Genomic DNA, 25,770 nt, shown 5'->3' on the forward strand with positions numbered 1-25,770 from the left:
GAAGATGGTGATCAAAAAGCTTTAGAAATATTCTCTTCTCACTTTGTTACTTTTTTTTATGCCAAACAAAGAGACTGATGTCTTCAGTCTCTTATTTATAGGTCAGCCTAGCAAGTACCCACCCGTGTTCTTCTCAAGAGCATTTAACAGATTATAGCACAAGGTCCAAAGTAATTGGAGACATTTAGATGTATACTTACATTATAAACCTTATAAACTTATAAGGTTTATAATGTAAGTATAAACCTTATAAGTTTATAGGAGATTAGTTAACATATTGTGTGTTTCAAACACCCCTGCTGATGAAACCTCTTTATAAGGGACAGCCAATGAGAAGGAAATTCGGGTAAAGGGAGAGGAAAAGGAGCTAACATTTGTTGTTATCAGAAGGTTTATGAACTGCAAGTGAACAGTGGAGAGGGGCTCCACCAAGGCCCAGCATAAGATAAACAAAGAATATTTAAACAGTGACTCATTCAGAGCTACTCCAGTGGAATCTAAGTGTAAAAATATGAAGCTGAAAATGAGCATAATTGGTCCTCTTTAACTCTATCTATTGTAATGTATTTTACATTGAAAACAGAGCATTCCTTTAATAGTACATTTTGCAGCTTAGCTGAATAGGTAGATCTTTTTTGGATGCTTGCTCCTTTACTTTTCTGCCATAATAAAGCTTGGGTAAGATAAGGCTGTCTCAGATGCAAAATGCTTTTTCTTCAGTGGTCTAATGTGATTTGTCTTCACTGTATGTTGCAATCCAGTGCAGACGCCGATCTAAAAGGCTATCATTAGCATCAGCATTAGTAAAATAGCAAATTAGTGTGCTAAACACATGTTTTCGTATCAGTAATGGCAGTATTTAATCTGAGATTGCATAGTTGTTACTTGTGCCTGTCCACAGTAACGAAATGATAGCGATACACTACTTTTGACTAATATTTTAAAAAATGCAAAGGACTATAGAACAAAACTTTCCACTTTAATCGGTTACCTTCATGTTTTGTTTTCTGCTAACTTTTATGGTTGACAGTGTATCAGAGTCTGAATCTGACTTTTGTGATACTTTAGTAAGAGTTCAGCCTCAGTCACGATTATAGTTACTCACAAATATTAGCTAAGCTTGTAAACATTAAACCGATTAATCATCAGCTGTCTCGGTGTGAGCACACTGCCAGGAACTTGTTATAGATTAACAAGAACTAGCATGATTATAAATATAGTCAGTGGAGCATTATTGGCATTAAAACCAGAGCCTGTAGGCTGCTTTGTCACATTAACAGCAGGCAGCAGGCGGATTGCTATATTTGTTTCTCACATACTTGAGGATCCTAAAATTGGATTGCAGCTGCGTTTACTGATGAACTCGGCTAGGGGTTTCTACAAAGACAAAAGCTATGTGAACCTGCATGTGTCGGTCAGGCTGGCCAGAGCTCAGTCTCTTATGTTTGAGATTATACCTCCCCCTGGTGAATATCTGTGTGATTTCATGTGACAAGATTAATCTGTAGAACAACAAAACAAGAGTCACTGTAATGAATATTATCTGTGGTGACCAGGGAGATCGGGTGAAAGTTAAAAACCCTTTACTGTAGTAAAGCTGAGCCAGGTATACAGTAAACAGGTGAAAAAAACCCAGGAGAAACAAGCAAAGAAAAAAAACAGAGACAAAATTGGGTCAGAGACAAAAAGGAAGTCTAACATGAGGCGAGGATTACCGGAAAACAGTGCGTGCACAATAATGAGGACAATGTGGCAGATGACAGGGGAAGACAACAGGACACGGGTGGAGCATATACATTTCTCAGTTTTCACTTCTTTCATTCCTTTCCTCAAACCCTCTCCTCACATCTTGGTCCCTCCCATCATAGATGCAAGCAACAGAACAAAATGACACAGCCTTCCTTTCCGGAAGTCGTTTTAAAGCCATATCAATTACATTTGGAACAGCTGTATTGTTTGTTTTTTATGATCTCAGATGTGACAGTGTTTAGACAACCTTTATATTTTGTCCTACTTTTAATTAACTTCACACAATGTGACAAAAAAGGACATATATGACTTCACAGGTTAAAAACCCTTCCTCATAGAGTCTCAAATTAAAGCTCCTCCACTTCTCTCCCTTCCTGATGCACTTTAGAAATGGAAACATCCTTCAAGATGCCATACTGTAATAAAGTCCACTGTCATAGTCAATGGGAAGAAAGAGATAAGGATACAAATAACAGATAAATGAGAAAAAAACCCACACAGAAGGGCAAGAAGGGAAGGGTGAGTAAACAGATTGTGCCATATACAAACAATTCACTAGTGCACAGAAAAGTGAAACATGTTTTTTCTGCCTTCACAAAAACATTTAAGCACTATTTTCTGGCCTACTAAAACACTTAATGAAAACCTACATGGATTCAATTTTACAAGGTCGTTGAGCAGCTTGAAGTCAGGGCGACCTTGTTTATCCATTTATAGGATGAGAAACTATGCAGTACTGATAAGATAGTGACAAAGTTCAAAAATTAAGAGATTGTGGAAGTCATAATTTACAATCTGGCTGCAGATCGTGCTTTTATCACACTGAAGATGTTATTAAACCTTGAACTGACAGACAGTCACATAGTTTGGACCAAAGTGTTTTTTCCCAGTAGGAGAGCACGTGGTGTGTTAGCAATGAGAAGATGCTGAGGTTGATTCTTTGGTTTCATAAGGCTTTTTTATGCATTTTCTTCATTTTTTCAATTAACAAAAGCATTACTTTGTATCAGAGGACTGGAAATACAGTGGATCTTAAAAAAAATACATAAATATTCCCATGAACATGCTTACACATACATGTATACAATGGCGGTGTCTGACATTGGGATGTTGGCAGTGGACCCTTGGTTCCTGTGGTTTGCTGGGTGGGGACTCCTTGGTCTGATTCTTGTGCTTTCCACTGTTGCTCACCGGATTGGGATCTGGGGAGTTTGGAGGTCGGGCTAACAGTTTAAGCTATTTTTCTTGTTCTGGAAGATTTTCTTGAGCAGCGTGGCGAGCCACATTTTACTGCCACTGTCACTGGTGCATGACTTTGCAGCGGTTAGGGGTGGGGGGGGTGGGGGGTGTTTCAGATGGGTGGTATGTGTCAAAGTAACCTCCGCACGAGTGCCAGGACCGAACACTGTAACAAGATGATCAGTGTTATTTACCTCATGTGCTGGTTGTTTTAATGGTGTGGGCCAATCTGTGTATAATCACTCCAGTATGAAATAGTTCTTCCACGCAATTCTACATCTGCACTAATCAATACCAATACCTGTCCTGTTATCTGGTTGTGATTTGATTCCTTTAACTCAGCCCTTTGTGCTCTTCAGCTATAATTAAAATGCTATTTGCAGCTTTAAACGCAAGCTTTCCATTTATTTATTTTTGGCACGTTTGCTTGTCATGAACTTTCCATGTGTAACTAACAACCTTTCCTGAGCTGCAGCCAGAGAGAAAAGTAGGACGAGGAAATGGAAAAGTCAGTGTCATGAAGGCGTTATGGCTTCAGTAGAGCTACATTCAGAGCTCCACGGCAGCTATACTGTAACTATCCTGTACCATTAGTGATTTTGGTCTCAAGCTCACAGCATGCCCATGTATGGTTGCAGCGAAGCATATATACCCATAAAAGTGTCAGCAAACTATCTGCTGCAACTTTAAGATCTTCTTGTTGTTTGAAAACTTTTTATTACCTTGAATGTTTTGCGAGACTTAAAGACTTTTCATCCATCTCTCCTCTAGCCACAGTTCTTTAAGAGGAGAAAAAAAGGACACTGTAAAGGGTTGCAGGACTATGAGTACTCTTTCAAACAGCTGCTGATTTAAGACTGCTGAAGCATCCTTCTGCTGAGTCACCCACCAACTCCTCCATGTTTCACCATTCTGAAACAAACTTGCTCTACTTTGAGGTATTCTAACAAACTATATCTCTTACAAACCTTTCAAACTGTTTTAAAAGTCCCTGCCTTATCATCCTTTCAAGAGGTCAAATATCAGCCCTGCACCAGCCGATATATACTGAGAAACAGTAGCAGCTGGTTTCCCCAGTTGTGGATTAAGCCCAGTTCAGGACCAAAAGAAAAACATCAATGAAAACAGCCCCTGAAAAAAGATTATGGTCTATGTTTTGCAGACATTTCAAACTCAAGCAGTTTCTTATATAATTTATTTTGAAAACATGTTACAAATATTAGTTTCCCTTTATAAAACAGTTACCTGTGGTCATAATTACAGTGTCCTGGTAATCCCCTTTCAATATTACATGTAACTGCAGCGACACATCTTGATACCGAGTGCATAAGGAATTTAAAATGAGGCTGAATATCAAACGGGGGACCTTCTCAGCTCAGTTTGGCTGGTTGTCCATCTGTGAGCTTGGCTGGTAAGACTGGATGTCCTCCCCGATGAACTCTGATACTGTGGAAGGAGAAGAAAATCACAGATTCACTTGATGCAATTTGCTGCTGCAAAATACAAAATAACCTATACTGCACTGTCAGTTTCAATTGTATGTATATTTTCAGAATTCATTGGCTTTATTTTAATCGTATTTCAACATCCCCTTTTTAGAGATTTGTATATATTTTTTTTTTTTTACGTATTTGGAACATCTAGAAAAACTGCACACCACACCACATCTTCTTGCATCAAGTAAAAATAAAATCTAGTCCCCAACTTAACCACCAAGGTTAATGCTTTGTTTCTTTTTTTAAATGTTATAATGCAAATTACAGTGAAGACTGTAAACATCTAAAAACACCAGCAACCACAAGATGCTACCAAACATTACATTGACTAATATCTGTCTATATATCTGTCACAATCAAAAATCAAAAATAGTTTATACAATTATCAACTCAATCAAGTCAAGTCACCATCAATAACTCCATGCAGTTAAATCAATCATCAATAATCGTAAAACCCTACAGTATTGGGGAAAACCCAAACAATCGAGCAACCCCTTAAGAGTAAGCACTTTGTAACAGGAAGCAGGAAGAAGGTCCTAGTAGAACCCGGCAAGAGACTTTTGATGGTGTTTTTAGAAGAGACTGAAACTCTACAAATAAGGAGTTACCTGTTTGAAAACTAGTCTTTCTGGGTTCTTTTATTTTAGTCAAGAGGTAGGTTGGAATTAACCACTTTGTTTCTCAAGCTACCAGTTTACCTACAACAAGGTTTCACTTTCTCATCAAAAAGACAATTTTTGGGGCCAAATTAAATGGCAAACTAATTTGGAGAGCATAAATTCAGATTATTCAAATTTTGACAAAAATACAGCTCTTTTCTTTTTTACTATGACTGACCCTGCAGGTAATGTCCATATAAAGTTGTGAATCGGCCTGGTAGCCAAATCTTTACACCAAATACCACATGATCACCAGCTATCCTGGCCATCAGAGAGCCTGTGTTGCATGTCATATCACATTCTCACTCCATAAAGCAGTGTTTGTAGATCAAAGACAATGCACTGAGTAGAAAAATATTTCAGCATTAATAAACATGATTTAATAAACTTGTTTTAAAAAGTGCCTTTAAAAATCATAGTCCCGGGGCTGAAAAACAAGAACACTGAAGTGCTAAAAACTGCAGTTCCTATAGTGGCCACTGGAGACTGGCTGCAAAAGTGAGTCAACTTCCGCTGATACTCACTTTAAAATGGCCAGCTTTACGGCATTAAAGTCGTGTTTACAGTCTGGTACAACAAATTGTCTCTGTGAAAAGTTTGCCCTTTCAAAATAAAAAGTTATTTTATAACCTGTACATTTAGATACTAGAAAGGCTGCTAAGTGTAGTTGTGCTGTTTGTGTGGTACAGCTGTCCAAGAACTTTGTGATCTAGTTTTGTGGAGTGAAATTTCTGTTTTTTATTTTTATGTTTCTTATCAATAATTAACAGATATGTATGGCAAATTTGGTGATATTACCAGATATCTTAGGACTCCACATTCTCTTCCAAATCTGGTCACTTCTGGCCAGAAAAACAAAATAAAAAAACGCCCAAAATACCTAGAGAGTGGCAGCCAAAATGCAAAGTCCATTCAGTGGATACCATTCCTTCTTCTATCCAGAATATTAAAAATTCTTTGTATTTCTTCCTCCAACATTTCTGTATCTGTGTTTGTAGCCACTTATGTCATTTTTTTTTATCAAATCAGTTTTCAAATATCACATTTTTTTGAAAAAAACTATGTCTCACCTTCTTCAAAGGTAATGTGGTGCATAGAGGCAGAGCTGGTAAACTCCAATGGACACTCCTGGATCTTGGGATCCCTCTCTCCCCCATTTCCTGTATCCAGCACTCTTCCCTGGGGGTCCCAGCCCTCATAGTGGGAGTAGGATGCTGGGCAGATATCCTGATAGGGGTTTGGGTTGGTAGGAGGGGAGGGACAGACCTCCTGAGCATAAGCAGAGTACTGTGGGTAAGAGGAGTTGGGGATGGGAGGCAGAGGGGAGGTTGAGATAGGACTTCCAGCTGGGAAAGGGCTGAGAGAGGATGAGTGGGAAGGAGAGGGTGAAGAGGACAAGTAGGGTGAGTCCAGCCATGGGGAAGGTGAAGGTGAGGGAGGCTGCGGACCACGTGGGTACAGAGGGGGAAGGAGCTCGGTGAAGCCCAGCTCTAGGTTCTCAAAACTGGGGTGACGCTCGGATAGTGCTGGCCTGGTCCCGCCGGGCTCTTCCACCGTGGCATCAGGTTTAGAGCAGTACTCCTCATTGTAGTTTATGGGTGGGCACGGAGAGGAATAGGTGGAGGGGTAGGGGGGTAGGTGGAAGCTCAGATTTTGCTCATCAGACATATGGTCCCCTCTCACATGGAAGCCTTTGTCTATCCTGGGTGGACCCCCTGCAGGACACATGTTTCCGCCATCCAGAGGCAGCATAGGGGATCGAGAGAGCAGGGGATCATCTTCTTTGAACATAACTGAGGGAAGAAACCGAGAATAACTGACACACATAACTGATGTTCATGTAAAGCATGTCCAGCTGCCACATATAAGTGTTGTATTTACATTGGATTTCAAACTATAAATCTCTTTATTTCAAAATTATTTGTGGGATTAGATACTCACTGGGTAAATACTTAAAGCAGTGAGTGCTGCTCCGTTTCCTCTTCCCATTAGAAACATAAAGATTGACCGACACAGGCCGACTGACAGATAGGTCACTGTAGGCTGGGACCCTCACACATAACAGACACTGGAAGGCATAAAGACGACATACAGGGGGATTACAGAGCATTTATCAGAGCATCTCCAGTTGTGTTGGATGCGTCTGCTGAAATTTCACAAATTTACCTCATTGCTGTTGTCACGGTCAACATGAGCCTCCTCCTCCCACTGTAATTTGCCATCTAATGCAAAAGAGCACAAGAGCAAGGTTTGACATAATGAACACAAGTCAATTATAAAAGTGCAGCATCTGAATTAAGCTTCATTTAAAATGTCTGTTAGACTTCTAGTATCCCCCTTCTGATTCTGAACTCATCATCAAATAATCATCATATAATTTTTTCTTTGTGTGTATACTGGGTTGAATTTTGATGTTCAGCTTGAATAAAGATTTGTTGATTTTTTAAACTCTTGAGTCTCTGAGTCCACGTTCTCCCCACATTATGACATACATGTGAGATAAGTTTCTAATACCTGGATTACACAGACCTGAATGTGAAAATTATCAGCATATAATGAACTTCAAATATGTGAAGACAACCATTTAAAGGGGCCTATTGTTTGTTGTAATAAAAAAATATTGTCCCACAACATCTTCAATGTTTATTAGACCTAGTTGCACAAGCATTGCATCAAATCCTTCGTGCTCTGCATTTGAAATGCTTGTCAACTATGTGTGGGAACCTGGAAATGTGCATTTTGACAGTTTTTATGATTTGATATGAGAGAACTATTCACTATGAAATAGTGAAAATTATCATTTTTTGTGTGTGTATTATAACTTAATGTGGTTTTTGAACTGTTTTAGGTTGTTTGGTATTTTTATTTTGGTTTATTGATCTTTATGTTATTTGAACATTTTGCTTTTCTCAGTTGTTGACTCGTTTTTTATTTGTTCCCTCAGTGTTTGTTCCATTTAGTTATGACTCTCACATGTTATTTTGGAAGTTCCTTGTGTTTAGTGTCTTGCATTTAATTTTATTTCCTCTCTTGCCTCTCTGTGTATGTATAGTGGGTCTGTTAACTCTCCCATGCATGTTTAACTAGTTGGAGAAGTTAACAGTTAGAGAATTGTAAGTTCTAACTGTGAATTCCTGCAGCACTATTTTAATCTAAATCTAATGAGCTGAAGTATCATTTACCTAATATTAAAAAGTGATTTCAAATTATTTTCTGTCTTATTATATTCCCAATCAACTTTTACTGCCAGTTATGTAAATTAAAATGCGCCAAGGCTCCTCTGGACGCTTACCTGTGCCTCTCTCCATGAAAAGGACTCTGGAGACTGGCAGGAAGTTTGTGCCGCTAAGCAGCAGCTCTTCCCCTCCTTCCACAGAGCAGGAAGTGAGGCTGACCGACTCGATGACAGGCAGCTCCTGGGCCGAACGCTGGGCTGTGGTGGAGAGAAACGATAAATGCATATGTAGTCAGACTTTAATCATACACTACCTTTCATCAAGGTTAGTGCATCTCAAAGTGCTCTACAGATGATGGACAAGCCATTAATAATACAGAGCAAAATGCAATAAAACATCAATCCATAAAATACAAAGTAAAATAAAATGTAAAAAAAAAGCAACAAAGAGTAATCAGTGAAGTTAAGAGCTTGAGTAGTGGAGCAGAAGTAATGCAGGATAAGGTTGATTAAAAAGACATGACATTATAAAGTAGAATAAAATCAAATATATCAAATAAGATCTGGAAGTGAAAAACAAAATAAAATAATGTTTATAAAGCAAAGCACTTGTGATCAGTGTTTGCAGAATTGTAAAAAATCTCAACCTTTGACAAATCCAAGTGACACTGCATGTTTCAAATGTGACTCCTTTGTAAAAGGATTCTGTATCATAATATGAATTCTCCATAAAGCAGCCACTCACAGCATTCGATGGGCAGAGAGGCAACCTGCAGAGCCAACACTCGTCCAGGGGGTCCTGAAGGGGGCACTATAGGGAGGTGGGTACGAAACACCAAACGAACACGTGTGTTTTTCCTTCCAACATCTGTTTCTCCTTTCCTCAGCTCAATGTCTGAGTTCCTCAGTTTCAAAATCCCGGCACAGTCGATGCTGTGAAACACAAGATTTGTCTCATGACATAATTTTGAGTAGGAAAAGTTTCACTCAACACTGAAACTGAAACTTTAGGGAAAGAGCTATTTAAAACTTAAAGTAGACCAGTTACAAAGGTATGACACAGCAGTCAAACATGAGCAGCCCACCCGAGCATATATAATAAGCAACTCCAGCATATGTGTTAAAAAAAAAAATCCTTTTTCTACAAACATGACGAGGACAGTGAGAGCATCCTTCTGACTTACAGAGCAGTCATGTTGTTCTCGGGGCTGAGGGGGATGTCCAGTAGTTTGGTCCCCACCTGGACGCTCTCGTGACTGGCAGTGCCCACCATCTTTCCAGTCACTCTGAAGGGGAACATACATTTAAATTTACCAGCTGAGAAAAATAAAGTGAAATCCCAGCAGAACACAAGTTATTTATGAACGAAAAACGGTGAAATTGCTTCCAAAATGTGAGGATTAATAATCCTTTTCACGTCACTTCAAGTTCTGTGAACACATGAGATCAATAATCACTAATATCACCCTCGCTTTTTTTCTAATGACTTTTTTCTCAGTTTGGATCTGCACTTCACTCGATATAGGATATCATAATCAAAAATATATTCTCTGGATTATGGGAAGGGACTAACAACAACTGTTGTAACATATTTTCTGGACTAACACGAGAACCAGCTGGTGGTTTATTGCACAATGGTTAAAGCTACGACAGTCACGTGATGGGTCCCCTGAATTTTGTGTTCCTTGAACATCATGGCATGAAGAAAACATTTGTGTTTAAATAGAAAAATACTGCAGCTCAGTACCTGTGTATCTGATAGAAAGGATGTGGTCTGATTGATCGGTCATCAGCTGTTCCAACGAAAACCTGAAGAGAGAGCGGTTTTCTCTCTGTGTAACCACACAGCTGTGAAGATAGAGAGAGACGCAGTGTGAAATCAAACTGCGATGAGGCCAGCAGCAGTGGCCAAAGAATTTGTTCCAGTGTCGTGTGAACATGATCAAAGACATGTTAACCTTAAATTAGATCTGATATCATATAACTCAGTTAAAAGGTGGAAAAAAAAACCCCCCTGAGAAATTTCGTTTTCACCTTGACAACAGGATGTCCAGTCGGTGCAGCTTTGACGGCTCCTCTGCTGCCCTCCGTCTCGTAGTGGGCTCTGTGGTGTGGCCGAGGCTGGACCTCAATACGCAGCTCATACTGGTCAAACTGGGATGGCAGAGGCCAATCAAGTGGCGGCAGGGCGTTAGACCTGAAATAAATCAGATGTGAGAATTTTAGATGCAGTAAGAATAGAAAGACCCACATGGAGAGAAGCAAGTAAATTTACAGGATTGAAATGTTGAAAAGTGATGCTGTCCTTGCCTGAATAGAGGGCTGTGGGCGCTGGCTCGGGTTCTGCCCCAGGCCAGAGGAGGGGGAACAGAGAGGTAGTCCATGCCCACAGATGGGGGCTCTCTCCTGGTCTGCTGGGTCTCTGGCAGTGGGCAGGGAGAGCTGTGGCCCAGAGCCTGCTCCTGGTCCACCTCCCTGGGAGATAACTGCAACACAAAAATCCCACCTCTTTAGTTCTCCACAGACTTGTTTTTGCTTTGCTATTTCTATTATGTTTCTTTTATATTTCAGTCTTCTCTGTATGTTTATGTTTTTATTTATTTAAACAATTCATCATGTGAATGTGCCAGATTTAGCCGCACGAGCTAATTTTCTTCTGTAGTCCCTGCCTATTGATAACATATTAAATTAACCAACAAAACCGCACATACACAGGCATGTGAGGCTAGCTAAAAGAGAGAAACATATCTAAAAATAAACACATGCCTGTTATGTGTGGGCTGTGTGCAGACAGGAATAGGACCCAAGGTGCAGACTCCAGAGCCAGATGTGAACTCAAAACAGCTTTAATGTTAAACTCAAATATAACATAACTGGAAAAAATCAAACTAAACTTACACCGGAGGACTGACAGAACACAGCTAGGTAAACGGTAGATCGCAACACAGACACAAAGAAACACAGGGCTCAAATACACAGAGGTCGTGTCCAAATTCATGGGCTGCATCCTCCTGAGAACCCGGCCTTCGCGGTCTACGTGGGCCGGAAGTAAACGGCCGTGAAATTGGACGGTCTAGCCTTCTGATTAGCGTCACCGCTGTCTCGGTGGAGTTTAATAAACTCAGCCGTCTGCTTCTTGCTATCTAAAATATAACAGGGCACTGGCGTAAATTCTCGACTGTCTCATACTTCTGTTTAATCAGTTTTCTGTTTGACGTTTAGTCAGCTGTGTAAAAACCAAGGAGGAACCCACCCGGGGTAGAGATGGCACGATACCACTTTTTTATGTCCGATACCGATATCGATATCATAAATTTGGATATCTGCCGATACCGATATGAATCCGATATAGTGTTTTTTAATCAACAAAACTGTTTTTTAAATATCTTGCTGCATTTTGTATAAGTTCATACTCAAATTTAAAACAACAACTACACTAAAGCTATTCTGTTATACCTGTATGCAAAAAAAAATATTTCATAGTTCAGCAATACTGATCAATCTAATAAACTTAAACCTACACCATCCTCCCTATTCTGGTATTTTAAAGAGTACTTAGCATAAATATTAAGCAACCTAACTAATAGGGTTCCAACTCCCAGCAACAACAAAAATAAATAAATAAAAAATAGGGAACCACCCCTCACGCTCCACCTCATGATGCTTAATCGACGTAATCAACCTTAATTTGATGCAGTGTGAAAAAAAATGCACAGAAATCAATTATTTTTCAAGAAATATTAAATAGATTCAACATCTTTCTTCAACAAAATTGCAGACTGCACAGATGGTACCTTCCCAAAGGAAAAAGTACTATAGCTTACTAGGGTATATTAGACTTAATAGTTACTATATACAGGAATTGACTTCTATTCATTTTACATCAAATTAAAAATTTGGGTGTCAGATAATTATTTATTAAAAGCTAGACATTTTAAATGAGTATAAGAAAGAAAAGTATGTCTTTGTGCCCCCTTTTCCCTGTTAATGCCCTATTGGCCCCCCTGGCTAAACTTTGCTAGATCCGCCCCTGCACAGTTACCAGCGTCAGCTACGTAGAAAAAGATCCTGGAGTAGAAAGTAATATTAAATACATTCTAACAACAGCTGATCAAGCTTAAACGTGCTGCTGTTGTTCAGCCGCTGGTTTCCTCTTTCTGGTGCAAAGTGGGCCAAAAGCAAACAAGAGAGACGGACTCGCGACAGAAAAGCCGATCAGCTGATCATTAAGCAGTTTCATGATTGAAGTAGCAGCAAGAAGAGGCAGTCGCTCCATATATCGTTTGTTAAGCTTAACGCAGGAATGCTTTACAAACATTCAGAGATGGACTTACACACTTGCTTTACTTCTCTCGGGGATAACTTTGTCGGAGATGAAATGCCGGGTTGCTAGCGAAGCTCCAAATGCTATCCAGACCACCGACAGGTCCCGCATGCCACAGCCGCTCTATCACATGATGCATACTGCTCCGACGTGCTAACGTTCTGAGGTGAGTTACGGCGTGTTGCAAGTTTTGTGCTTTCGTGATATTTAATGGATCGATTACATTTTTTATTTTTCTCCAATATCCGATCCAGTAATTTAGGTCAGTATCGGACCGATACCGATACGTAATATCGGATCGGTCCATCTCTAACCCGGGGGATTAATAAAGTTTTATTTTATCTAATCTAATCTAATAACTTTAATCTCAGCCAAACCGATTTACTCACGAACAAACAAAACACTGAAAAAAGCCCAACAATAACATTTTTAGGTTGTCTAAGTGACTTATATATTACGTTTAACCCGAGCAGCGAAAGTCCGCGGTGATCTGAAAATGATGTGCCGGGAGTTGTGCCGTTCTCAGCCGCATCAGTAACCCTGGAGCTCCCGGCTAGCTATCGAGCTGGTGGGTAGCAGACGTCTCCGAAAACGTCGAAGCACTTTTGCAAATATGCGATATCTTGATAAACCGAGCAGATATTTGATGTTTACACAGCTACTTTCTCGCCTGAAAATATGTTAAAAGTTTATTTTGTGACCCAGAAAGATTAGTATGAGTAATTTTAAAACTTAGTAGCGGCCGCCATTATTGGAAACTGGAGTTTGGCTGGGCCGCGCTATGAATTCTGGGATATGGTAGGCCACGAAGGACACACCCGACCCATCCTTCAAATTCAGGGAAAAGGAGGACGCATTTGTCGGCTGCATTCGGAGGAGTCTACGAATTTGGACAGCCTTTGGCGCGTCGCTGTGACGTAATCGGTCTACAAATGCGGCCTCAGGAGGATGCAGCCCATGAATTTGGACACGACCAGAGGGAGCAATCGGGGAATGGGTAACAGGAGGGACACACAGCTGGGGCAAATCAGGCCTAACGAGACAAGGGGAAGCAAAACCAGACACATTAAAATCAGACGTGGACTTTCAAAGTAAAACAGGAAACCCATAACACAGACTGAACAAAAGACACAGACTCACATGCAGGCACTACAACAGAGGGAACAGAGATGTGGGACCAGGGCAGACACAGACACTGACTGGACACGGGGATATAGTAACTAAGGATACACAGAGACGCGAACTAGACAAGGGGATACAGCTGACAGGGGAGATAGCAACTAGAGAAGACAGAGACATAAACCATAAGACAGAACTCAAAGAAACCAAAGACTAGAAATAATAAATAATAAACTCAAAAACCCTGGGTCAACGACCCAGGCATCTTTACAATGCCCATATAACATATTAAAAATCAAATGTTAAAAATCCTTACACATTAGAATCAAAGACTTTCTTTGACACTACTCAAATCATGACAACATGTTTGATTATCCAAAAACCAAAGTTTTATAGATTTAGAGAAAGAAGTAAATGTTGTTTTCCTTATTTCTGTGTAAGGGAACCCTAATGTACTCTAAAGAAAAGTCAACAAAACTATGGCAAGGAACAGATCACAAAATAAAGGAGTAAGAAAACATGCCAATGCAGCCTGAAAATTACATCATGGTCAGCTTTTGGAGGTATCTACACTAATACACTAATGCAATATTAGCAACATTTATGCAATAATGTCCAAGCACGTGGATTATAGGCAGGCCGTCTACACAGAGGGGCCTGCTTATCTCTACAAAAAATTACAGAGGAAGTATAGTAATGGCAAAACTGTTTGGACCGGCAATCATGTGGAACTATTGCTGAAAGTAAATGGACTGATACTTAGATATAGATATAGCACTTTTCTGTTCTAACTGAGCATCCAGAGAGCTTTTTTTCACCCAGCCATACACACATTCCATGCCTTTACATGGTTTCTGAGCATACACACACTCTCACACTCTGATGAATACATCAGGGTTCAGTAATAACACAAGTATAAAGCAGCCACAGCACCAGAACACACAGACTGGGAGTTTTTGCACAGTAAATACAGCAACATAGCATTATCCATCACCAGAGGAAGCCAAGGTATTGGGAAAGAAATACCCATACAATAAAAATGAAATCTCAAAACATAACAGAGTTTAATCTTTGCAAATTAAACATCCAATTAGGAACTAAAACGTAGGTGTCAAAGGAGCTTGCAAAGAAAAGCGTCTGGACTTCTATAAGTTGCTTGAAGACGTTTCACCTCTCATCCGAGAAGCTTCTTCAAGCTCATCCGAAGAAGCTTCTCGGATGAGAGGTGAAACGTCTTCAAGCAACTTATAGAAGTCCAGACGCTTTTCTTTGCAAGCTCCTTTGACTACGATGACCTGGATGACTGAGAACCTTCACAGACAAAACGTAGGTGTCTGTATCATTCAAAAGTTGCAGCTTTTAGCTTTCTTGAAAACTGTTTTAAGACTTAAACTGCTTCAGTTTTTGTATTTGCTAAAATACATATTTAGTGTCGATGCTAGACAGAAGCATAGTAAAAGCAACATAAAATGAGCATACACTGTATAGATGGCTCTGAAATAAAGGTCCTTTGAACCTGCATTCTTTGTGATAGCCAGCAGGGGGCGACTCCTCTCATTGCGAGCGCCATTACATAGAAGTCAATGAGGAAATCACTGAGTTTTCACTCGATTTTCTGCCTCACTGAACATTTTCCTGATAAGTTTAATGGGTCAGTCACTGGTTTCAAGTCTTCTTCAGTACAGCTTGGTGTTCATTTGATATATGATGGTCACATATAGACTCAAATAAATCATGAAGCTGGACATTCATTATGGCTTGGCTACCTTGAGTTCCACAAGTTTTTTACTGTGTGACTGTGCAGTGTCCTTGGCTTGACAGTTAGATTGAACCCTCTCTTGTAATTTCTGTTTTAGTTTAAAAACAAACAAACAAACTAGACAGGGATGGCAGCTTGAGGTCTAAGAGTAGGAGCCGAGTTAGAAAACAGAATTTTATACTGCTGCTTTGAGAGGCCTACTCCAGGTTTGGCAGGGCGGCACCTAAGTAAAGGCAATAGATCACACACAGCACTTTACCTGCTCCAATGATGTCTTCCTGGTTTTCTGAGGAATGCTGAGCTCACAGCTGCTGGGCGGAGCTTGAGAGTGAGGGGTGGACTCTCCACCCTCCAGGTTGCACCCCTGCAGTTCCTCTGAGTAACTCCCTCTGCGCGAAGTACAGGGAGACGCCAGCGGGGAGTTTCTACGCTTCTTCCCACTAGGTGAGGTGGGCCTTGAGGATGATGAGTGCCCAAAATTGATGCTGCCTTCGTTCAGCTCCTCCTCCTCCACCAGCAGAGAGTCGCAGCTGGAAGCGGGACTGAGCCAGCCTCGAGAGGAGGGGCTAGAGGCGGGGCTGGGGCTGAGGGAGCTGGGGCATCTGTCACGATAAGTAAAAGGATCCAGTAGAGGCAGGTAAAGGCGCTCTCTGTCCCAACCGCCGCTGTTGCCCATGTCCCAGTAACTGGAAATGGTGGGTGTTGTGTCATCATCAGGCGAGATGGTGGTTATCTGGATGCTGGGGCACTCGACCACACGAGATTCAGAAACCTGGAAAAAAGATAAGAGGCTCGTCACAAACATTGTCACACACACAAAAAAATATACAGTGGGGCAAAAAAGTATTTAGTCAGCCACCGATTGTGCAAGTTCCCCCACTTAAAATGATGACAGAGGTCAGTAATTTGCACCAGAGGTACACTTCAACTGTGAGAGACAGAATGTGAAAAAAAAAAAATCCATGAATCCACATGGTAGGATTTGTAAAGAATTTATTCGTAAATCAGGGTGGAAAATAAGTATTTGGTCACCTCAAACAAGGAAAATCTCTGGCTCTCACAGACCTGTAACGTCTTCTGTAAGACACTTTTCTGTCCCCCACTCGTTACCTGTATGAATGGCACCTGTTTGAACTCATCATCTGTATAAAAGACACCTGTCCACAGCCTCAAACAGTCAGACTCCAAACTCCGCCATGGCCAAGACCAAAGAGCTTTCGAAGGACACCAGGAAAAGTATTGTAGACCTGCACCAGACTGGGAAGAGTGAATCTACAATAGGCAAGCAGCTTGGTGTGAAAAAATCAACTGTGGGAGCAATCATCAGAAAATGGAAGACATACAAGACCACTGATAATCTCCCTCGATCTGGGGCTCCACGCAAGATCTCATCCCGTGGGGTCAAAATGATCATGAGAACGGTGAGCAAAGATCCCAGAACCACACGGGGGGACCTGGTGAATGACCTGCAGAGAGCTGGGACCAAAGTAACAAAGGTCACCATCAGTAACACACTACAACGGCAGGGAATCAAATCCCGCAGTGCCAGACGTGTTCCGCTGCTGAAGCCAGTGCAGGTCCAGGCCCGTCTGAAGTTTGCCAGAGAGCACATGGATGATACAGCAGAGGATTGGGAGAATGTCATGTGGTCAGATGAAACCAAAGTAGAACTTTTTGGTATAAACTCAACTCGTCGTGTTTGGAGGAAGAAGAATACTGAGTTGCATCCCAAGAACACCATACCTACTGTGAAGCATGGGGGTGGAAACATCATGCTATGGGGCTGTTTTTCTGCCAAGGGGACAGGACGACTGATCCGTGTTAAGGACAGAATGAATGGGGCCATGTATCGTGATATTTTGAGCCAAAACCTCCTTCCATCAGTGAGAACTTTGAAGATGAAACGAGGCTGGGTCTTCCAACATGACAATGATCCAAAACACACCGCCCGGGCAACAACGGAGTGGCTCCGTAAGAAGCATTTGAAAGTCCTGGAGTGGCCTAGCCAGTCTCCAGACCTCAACCCCATAGAAAATCTGTGGCGGGAGTTGAAAGTCCGTGTTGCTCGGCGACAGCCCCAAAACATCACTGCTCTCGAGAAGATCTGCATGGAGGAATGGGCCAAAATACCAGCTACTGTGTGTGCAAACCTGGTAAAGACCTATAGTAAACGTTTGACCTCTGTTATTGCCAACAAAGGTTATGTTACAAAGTATTGAGTTGTATTTTTGTTATTGACCAAATACTTATTTTCCACCCTGATTTACAAATAAATTCTTTACAAATCCTACCATGTGGATTCATGGATTTTTTTTTCACATTCTGTCTCTCACAGTTGAAGTGTACCTCTGGTGCAAATTACTGACCTCTGTCATCATTTTAGGTGGGGGAACTTGCACAATCGGTGGCTGACTAAATACTTTTTTGCCCCACTGTATCTAATTAACAATTCAAATCTCAGTAAGAAAACTGGCAGTAAGAAGCACAATTTTAAATAGCTCTTTAAACCATTGTTATTACTTTGACCTTCAGATCAATCTTTTGACCTTTAAGGAGAGGTCAAAGGTCAAATGCAACATGATATTTTAAGATTGTCTATGGTACTTTCTACAAACACGGCATAGAATCATATTTTTATAAGTTATGAGCCTTTTTGACAATTTTCAACTAATAAATAATGAAGTTGACCTTGAAGACCTTGATGGATGCAGACCAAATTTTAATGGATTTTTGACATGACCCCACTCTACATCCTTACCAAGTCTTATCAGAACTGGAGGAGTTAATAATAATAATAATAATAATAATAATAATAAAATTCAAATTCAAATTCAAATTCAAATTCAAATTTTATTTGTCACGTACACAGTCATACACAGTACGATATGTAGTGAAATGCTTGGACAACTGCTCGTGACCTAAAGAAAACAAAAAAAGGAAAAGGCTATGAATAAGATAGGAAATAAATATGAAAAATTAAAAAGGGTAAATTTAACTAGGAAGGAATAGAATATAAATTAAGGTTAAAAATGAAATAACTGTACAACACAAATTAGAATGAAGGGTAAATTTAACTGGGAAGAATAAGATAAAGATAAATATATAAATTAAAGTTGAAAATAAAATAACTGTACAACAAAATACACAATACACAATATAGAACTATATAAGAATGTATGAAGAAATCTAAATATAAATAAATATATACACAATAACAGCAGCTGTACAAGTATTAACCGGAAATGAAGAATATAGTGACCAGTGTTGTGCAAAACCAAAGTCCAGAATGTCCAGTGTGTGTGTGTAAGAACTGTATGTGTGGGTCAGTACTGTGTGGTGGTGTGATTGAGAGACCGTATCGCCTGCGGGAAGAAGCTCCTCCTCAGTCTCTCTGTGTTGGTCTTCAGGGAGCGGAATCGCTTTCCTGACCTCAACAGAGAGAACAGTCTGTTGTTGTATTATTATTATTATTATTATTATTATTATTATTATTATTATTATTATGTAATAATAATAATAATAATAATAATAATGTATAAAAAGCAAAGAAAAAATATTAGAAAGTGTTCATTCTTGTGGTCTCCACCAAGTAGTTAAAGGGGACATCTGTTAACGGCAAGGCAAAAATACGTTATTTATTCCCTTCTCTATTTAGAGAGCACTGAGGCAGTGATCACTACGTTTTGTTTGTATGTACTAAGAGTTTCATTTAACATCGTGGTGAGATAAACTATGAGAAAACAAGCTTTTTTTATGTGTGGATTTGGATCCTTTTCTTGGCACTGACCCCTTTTAAGGATGTGCTCCCTGAAAGCCTCTTTAGCTTAATTTGAAACCTAATATATAAAATCTGCCACAGTGAAATTTAGCTGCCTTCAGACTTTTTCAAAATGACTCCAGGACTGTAGGAGAAAGTAGGCTGGGTGTCTGGCTGTGTTTAAAACCTCTTGTTTGTCACGTCCTGTGGTTTTTATAATTTTGAGTTTTAGTTAATATAATACAGTTTGGGTTATGTGTTTTATTTGTGGGATGTTTTTATGTTTTGAGGAACATGCTTGCTTCTCCACCCTCTCGTTGTCAAGTCTTCTTCTTTTTCACGTGATTCGCTGTGCAGTTACTTCCTGTTTTATTTTAATAGTCTGTTTTCCTCTCTGTGTTTATTCCCTCATGTATTGTGCAGCTGTGGAATTTTCAACTTTTGTAAAGGAATTTCAACCTAATCAAGGATTATTTTTCATTTACCTTGTGTTGTCTGCAAGTCCAGAATTTGGGTCCTTCAGGTACAAAAGACCAATCTTTTTTACCCAGTAAACCACAGAATTCAGTGAAAACTGTACATGTACTCTCACCTTGTTATATTCTGAGACAGTATTACAACATATTTCAGCAGCTGCCCTGCAAAATGCTCAAGTCATAGTAAAGAAGTGCATAATATTTCCTCAACTAAATGTGTGAGTGTTTAAAAGTCTGTTTGCTTTGTCTCAAAAAACTTTAACTTATATACCCTAAGTCTTTCGGCCCTTGGTTTGGATACAGAAAAAAACTCTCCAAGTAAGGAAAACCTCTTAATCTTAAGGGGAAATGGAAGGAAACCAAAGAGAAATCTGCTGAGGAAGCCTCCTTCTTCTTGGACTGACTTACATGCAATCGATGGCGTGTCTACAAAAGTTGAATATGCGCTTGGAACAAACTTAAGGTCAACCAATCAGACGGCTGCTGCAGCTGCTGCAGCTGATTCTTTCTACGGTCATTTGTTCAGTTGAGGTTGAAACTGCAGATTATATGAAATACTTAGACATAGGCTGTCTCACCTGTACAGAGCGTGCCGGCAGGCTCTCATAGGTCCCGCTGAACTTATTGAAGTGATCCCTTCGTGGAGGTGGGGAATGCATCCCTGCCCGCTGACTGGACGCAGGTGTCGGGCTGGGGATGTCGATTGAGTGACCTGCGTGAGAGGCAGCCAGGTTTTTGTCTGGAACTGAAAATACATAAAGGTTGGGATGAATGTCCGGACACATGAAGGGCACACCCACAAATTATATGAATTAGAAAATCTCTTTCTGTTGGCAAGTTGCCTGCTTGCTTAAACTGACTATAATCCCATGCTCCCAAAGAACAGCACTTTGTTCTGTTCACTTTACACCTTTTCATCCACATGACAATAAATAATTATTCATCTGCTTTTCATCCCCTTAACCACACAATAATAGCTAGCTCTGCAACTGTCCTGCTCTTGTGCCTCTGGCGTGAGAGAGACTCATTAGATGAAAATCAAAATATTGTAAACACAATTTGTGGTGAGTAAGGATTCATTTTTTATCATCAGTGTGCTTCTATCATGCTTTACACATCAGTTTCCCTTCATTTTACTGTAATTGCTACCATATGGAAAATGCACACGCTGGAATTTTACCGCAATAATGTCTTAAAAGCAAGTGCAGCATTTTTGTCACTTTTAATATAAATTAGGAAATAGAAGTCATTTTCGGAAAATGCAAAACTACTCCAAACAGTTTAGTAACTTAGCTTAGCAAATAGATAAGAAACAATTAGCTGCACTGACAGAGGATTAAGTCGTTTGACATTTTTAGAAAATCTGAGGCAAACAGCTGCTTAACATTATTGAGTGATTTTAAAACATTTTGTGTACAAGGTGTACTTGATAGCCAGCCAAAATCTTAAGGCAAATAGTGGTATTTGGAAGCCTCTATTACATCTGTCATTTAAAATTTCTTCTGATTACATCGCCTGAAGGAACATAGCATTACAGCGGTATTTGTGTTCTTAGTAAAAAGCTCCACTAGCATCACACCATACATTTCCTTGCTTAAAAAATGAAATTAGGAGTTGGGAAAGTCGCTGTTTGCTGGATGCCCCTCTTAAATCTCAATCAAACGAAAAGCAAGCAATTCGAGAAACACATACTCCACGAGTACACCTCTAACATCTGACCTCGTGCTTTGAACTCTGTCTTTTATGGTACTGAGCAACCTGAGCCAGACTCGTGTCACATCACAGGGTTATAATGCAGACACTGGGGTTAGGAAGGTGACAAATGTCATAATCCAGACATGTAAGAGTCCATGAAATTAATGAAACAGAATTTACATGTAGACAAATGTATATGCCATTATATTTAAAAGAAAAAGTAGTTTGTGTATATAGGTGAACTTCAGTCAAATGCTAATGTATTTAAAAAAAGATGCATGCATATGCTTTCCCAATTGCCACAACCTAATCAATATTTATAGCTCTGACCAGACTTCCACTCTACATGGAAGAACCAATGTGAACATCTGCCCACAGGTTTTACCATCACAACACTAAAAGCATTGCTGTTTAATCCTAGGATATAATTTGTCTCCGACACCTTATCAGACAGTTTTATACAGTCCACAAAAAACAGGAAAAAATGCTGACCATGTGTCACGTTCAGAGCTTTTTTGGAATGAGCCGAGTCTCAGTCACAGACCAGTTTGTCTTGGGAGACCCAACCTGGAGGAAATGCCCCCAACAACATAACCTCCAGGATCACTCTGACACTCAAACCGCTGCACCATCATAACGTGACCATTCACTGAGGTGTCTACACTGTTCCTCACTGCACACTCATATACTTGGTACACTATTTGGAGACAACTAGCTTAATTTTATAGCATAAAGACTGGAAACACCTAGTCAGAAGCATAAAAATCAATGTATTATTATCTCTGAAGCTGTTGTTAAATCTTTATGCTAGCTAGGCTTATTAGCAGCTAACTATAGCTTCACATTTAAAAGGCAGACATGAGTTTGGTATTAGCCATGTTTTTTTTGTGACTCTTGGACACCAGTTGGTTTTCATTTTAAAATTCTTCACGCTATTTTTTAGTCTTAGTCTTTATTATTTTGTTAATAAAAGCAACAGGAAACAGGGGACCAAACTTGGAATGGTAAATGCTGCCAGCTTCCACATTCAGTTCAAAAACATCAACGTAGGTGTCCAGATGAATCTAAATGTGGGCCAAAAAGACTGTGATAATCTTGCCTTAAAGTGGGATTTGGTTTTATCCATAATCACTCTGTCGTATGGCAACAATTTATCAAAATCCCTCCAAAACTTTCAGTTCTACTTTTAAACTATTTCGTACATTTTTCCATGTATTATAGTTACAAATTGCGCAATAAAGGGTGAAATGGGAATTCTAACTAAATCATGAAGTTTACTTTTGGCCCACTGATTCATTTCACAGCATGAAGAACCACACACCCAAATCCACCGCTGACCTTGACATTTATATAGAGACTTTTTTCATTGTATAATCTCAACATGACTCCTTTGTATTTTGCCCATAAGCCACCAAACTGACTCCTTAAGGCCACATCCCTTGCCACAACATTTTCCCAGTGTGGTGTGGTCTGGCTTCACATGGAGTCAAACAGTAGTTACTCTCTAATGAACGAGGCTCGCTGCCGCTCCGTAGTGGCGGCGGGCCATGCGGGCAATTTTTGGGCAATGCGGACACACAACAGCAACTGCCAACGAATTAAGAAGCTGGGTGAAAAAAAAATCTCTTCAAATGTTTCCTGGCAACAAAAGTATTTCCAAGTGATTAAAGCTACAGTACTGAGGCAACTCTTCTGCTGGCGGATTTTTCACATGAATCAGTGATTTAGCGGTTTATATGTAGACCAGCAGGAGTTTATGAGGCACTAGAATTTAACTAACACTTATCGAACAGGGGGGGAAAAAAGACTCACTGATCTAATATACTTTCATCTTTGTTTCCATGTCCTGAGATGAACCTCAAAAAAGCAATGTTTACCTCAACCTGGGGGTCTGTGGGGCCTCACAAGTGGTGGAAAAATACATGAGAGGGGTCATGAGACATTGAGAGAAGAGAAAAGCAAAAATGGCATAATACTGCTGTGTGCCCCCTTGTATGGCATATATATATATGTATGTATACATGTATATATATAAGCCTTATAGGGTTCAAAGGAAATGGAAAAAAAAAACATACATTTGTGCCACTCAGATTGATTTCTTCTTAAGCTTAAACTGTTGTCTTTTTTTTTTTTTTGCCTCAATTTAATGGGGAATTTATCTCTTCGTGTTCTCTTCTTAATCTTTAAAAAAAACATAATTTAAATTATCATTGGATCAGTTTCTTTTGGAGATACCAGTCTAACAGATCTAATATACCTCAGAGAATCTCAGTTCGAGAGTCCAGCTCTTTAACAAACTTCGATCTTAAATGAGATGGTTTCCGGCATGAGGTTCGGGGTAAAAACAATAGGTCACAAAACAGATCTGGAGCAGCATAATAGACTGATTCACCTAAAGTATAAGTATTTTTGCAATAATGTATTTTTTAAAAGTCTTTGACAGTTAAATTATTCAACTCATTGGTGAACAAACTTTACCACCACAACAATCTTGTTGCAGCATCTGTTTACCTTGATAGATACTGGATTCATATTTAACTTCTGCATTGCTTCGTTTTGAAAAGCCCAACTTTAACACATTTTATGGTCATATCCATTGAGATTTATACCCAAATAAATAAAACCTACATACTCTGAAACATTAAAAAAAAGCGAAGAAAAACGTGAAGACTTGCCCTCTCCTTTTTCTCCTGTAGTTAATGTTCATACCTTGGGTGTGGTAATACAAATGTATGCCAGTGTGGGCGGGAAACAAATGAGTGAGAAGATGTGAGGATGTGAGGTATGTGTATGTATTGGTGGAGCTCGGATGAAGACGGGAGGGAGGTGTGTGTGTGTGTGTGTGTTCAGTACACAGAGGTTGAGGTTCCTTCCCAGCTGGCAGCTGTTAACTCTACTCACACGCACAGCTGATTAGAAACACATTGAGTCTGGGGCTGCACGCATGCACAAGCTCACAATGCGCAAAGATATGCACGCAGATGCATACCACACAGAAAACAAACACACAGTAAAAATATACTCGTTCTCACGCAAGCATCGGACGTACGTTCAAACATACACATCACATAAGCACAGGCATGCAGATGAAAGCCCCATCAGACTACACGCAACGGCACGCACGCGCACAGAAGTTCCCATGAGTTTTAGAAGCCACCCCGTCAGGCCGCTCAGACCCCCTTTATCCAGTATGTCCCTTTGCTTTTAACACATTCAGCTATTCAGGAAGTGACTCTAACCCAGGCTGCTGCTGCTGGAGGAGTCGAGTTGCAGCAGGGCGCCTTCACTTTCCTCCCCGGCAGCGGAGCTCTCCGGCTCGGTAGAGCGCACCGGGGATGGACCCTGGCTCTGCCGCGACGGCGGATCCTCCTCAAAAACCAACTTGAACTCGAACTCTCCCTCCTCCCAGCCCGAGCCCGGCGCGGCCCCCATCGCCCTCCGGCAGCAAGGACAGGATACAGATATACTGATACAATCTTGTCTCCCTGCGTCAGGCGATTTTAACGTCCCTTGGTGCGCCTTTAAAAAGAATTCAAAGGAACTTTATTCCCCAAACTCTTCTCCTAAGTGCGCGTCATTGTGCTAATATTCCTCATCTGGGATATGTAGGAAAGTTTTGCTTCAGAAAGTTTCTACGCGAAAAATTCTGCTTCTTGCCTCCTTGTTTGCAAGTTTTTCCAGACTTGATGTCTTGATATCCAAATCAAATTTTCGCTCCGGATAATTTACAGTCTTCTCCGAATCATATTTCCAAAATACCGTCGGCTCTTTCATTCTAGCTCCATCGTCATCCCTGTAGCTTCTTCTTCTAGTTCTTCAAGAGACTGGGAGGAGGGAAAAAAAGTTTATCAAATATTTTTGTCGTCCTTTACCCTTAATTGCCTTTGGGTGGGTTTCCCAGCTCCAGTTGGTCCGTTACTCATTCCCCATAGGACCTCATGTCTGTCAGTCATGAATCCCCTCTGCCCAACCTCCTGCCCCCCTCCTCTCCTCTCCCCCTGCCTCGCTCACTCTGAAGGTTTCTCTTGAAGTCGTTCACTTAATATAACTTATTATAACAATCCCATGCAAATTTCTCTTTTCTTGTCTCATTTTGCATCATTTGCATCATCTCATTTAGTTTTTCCTTTTAAAATCAACTTCATGTCCTCATCATCCTTATCATCAATTAGATTTTCGCATAGTTAAGCCCAAAACAATATGATTATTATTCCAATCATGAGCAGGACACATGGCAAGAAGTTCATTATCTCTGAAACCTGCCATAGGCCGCCTGCACGGCCACCAGGGCTGTGATGTTAACTGTCAGTTAGTGAACATAA

At 40.2% G+C, this 25,770-nt stretch overlaps 1 protein-coding gene across 1 annotated transcript; it reads right to left on the bottom strand.

Annotated features, from left to right (window-relative positions):
• Positions 1-1,543: 1,543 nt before the first annotated feature.
• On the bottom strand, positions 1,544-25,270 carry nfatc4 (nuclear factor of activated T cells 4). Its single transcript, XM_085255621.1, has 13 exons — positions 24,688-25,270; positions 20,332-20,498; positions 15,780-16,292; positions 10,629-10,804; positions 10,353-10,515; positions 10,066-10,166; positions 9,503-9,604; positions 9,064-9,251; positions 8,436-8,576; positions 7,310-7,365; positions 7,085-7,211; positions 6,214-6,936; positions 1,544-4,434 (listed from the first exon to the last, which is right to left on the bottom strand). Exons 1-13 carry the CDS (start codon positions 24,878-24,880, stop codon positions 4,364-4,366), a joined length of 2,721 nt encoding a protein of 906 aa, XP_085111747.1. The 5' UTR covers positions 24,881-25,270; the 3' UTR covers positions 1,544-4,363.
• Between the last annotated feature and the right edge of the window lie 500 nt (positions 25,271-25,770).

The sequence above is a fragment of the Mchenga conophoros genome, linkage group LG18 (genome assembly GCF_057382185.1).
Source record: "Mchenga conophoros isolate Kocher_MC1m ecotype Shallow Benthic linkage group LG18, M_conophoros_male_GT1.1, whole genome shotgun sequence".
Classification (NCBI taxonomy): domain Eukaryota; kingdom Metazoa; phylum Chordata; class Actinopteri; order Cichliformes; family Cichlidae; genus Mchenga; species Mchenga conophoros.

Excerpts from the sequence above, each read along its gene's own strand:
- nfatc4 (XM_085255621.1), bottom strand. The coding sequence starts at position 24,880 with ATGGGGGCCGCGCCGGGCTCGGGCTGGGAGGAGGGAGAGTTCGAGTTC. Across the intron at positions 9,252-9,502 it reads GAGAACAACATGACTGCTCT|CATCGACTGTGCCGGGATTT; the intron begins GTAAGTCAGAAG and ends TGTGTTTCACAG. Across the intron at positions 8,577-9,063 it reads CTCTCTGCCCATCGAATGCT|CCCAGCGTTCGGCCCAGGAG; the intron begins GTGAGTGGCTGC and ends TCTCCACCACAG.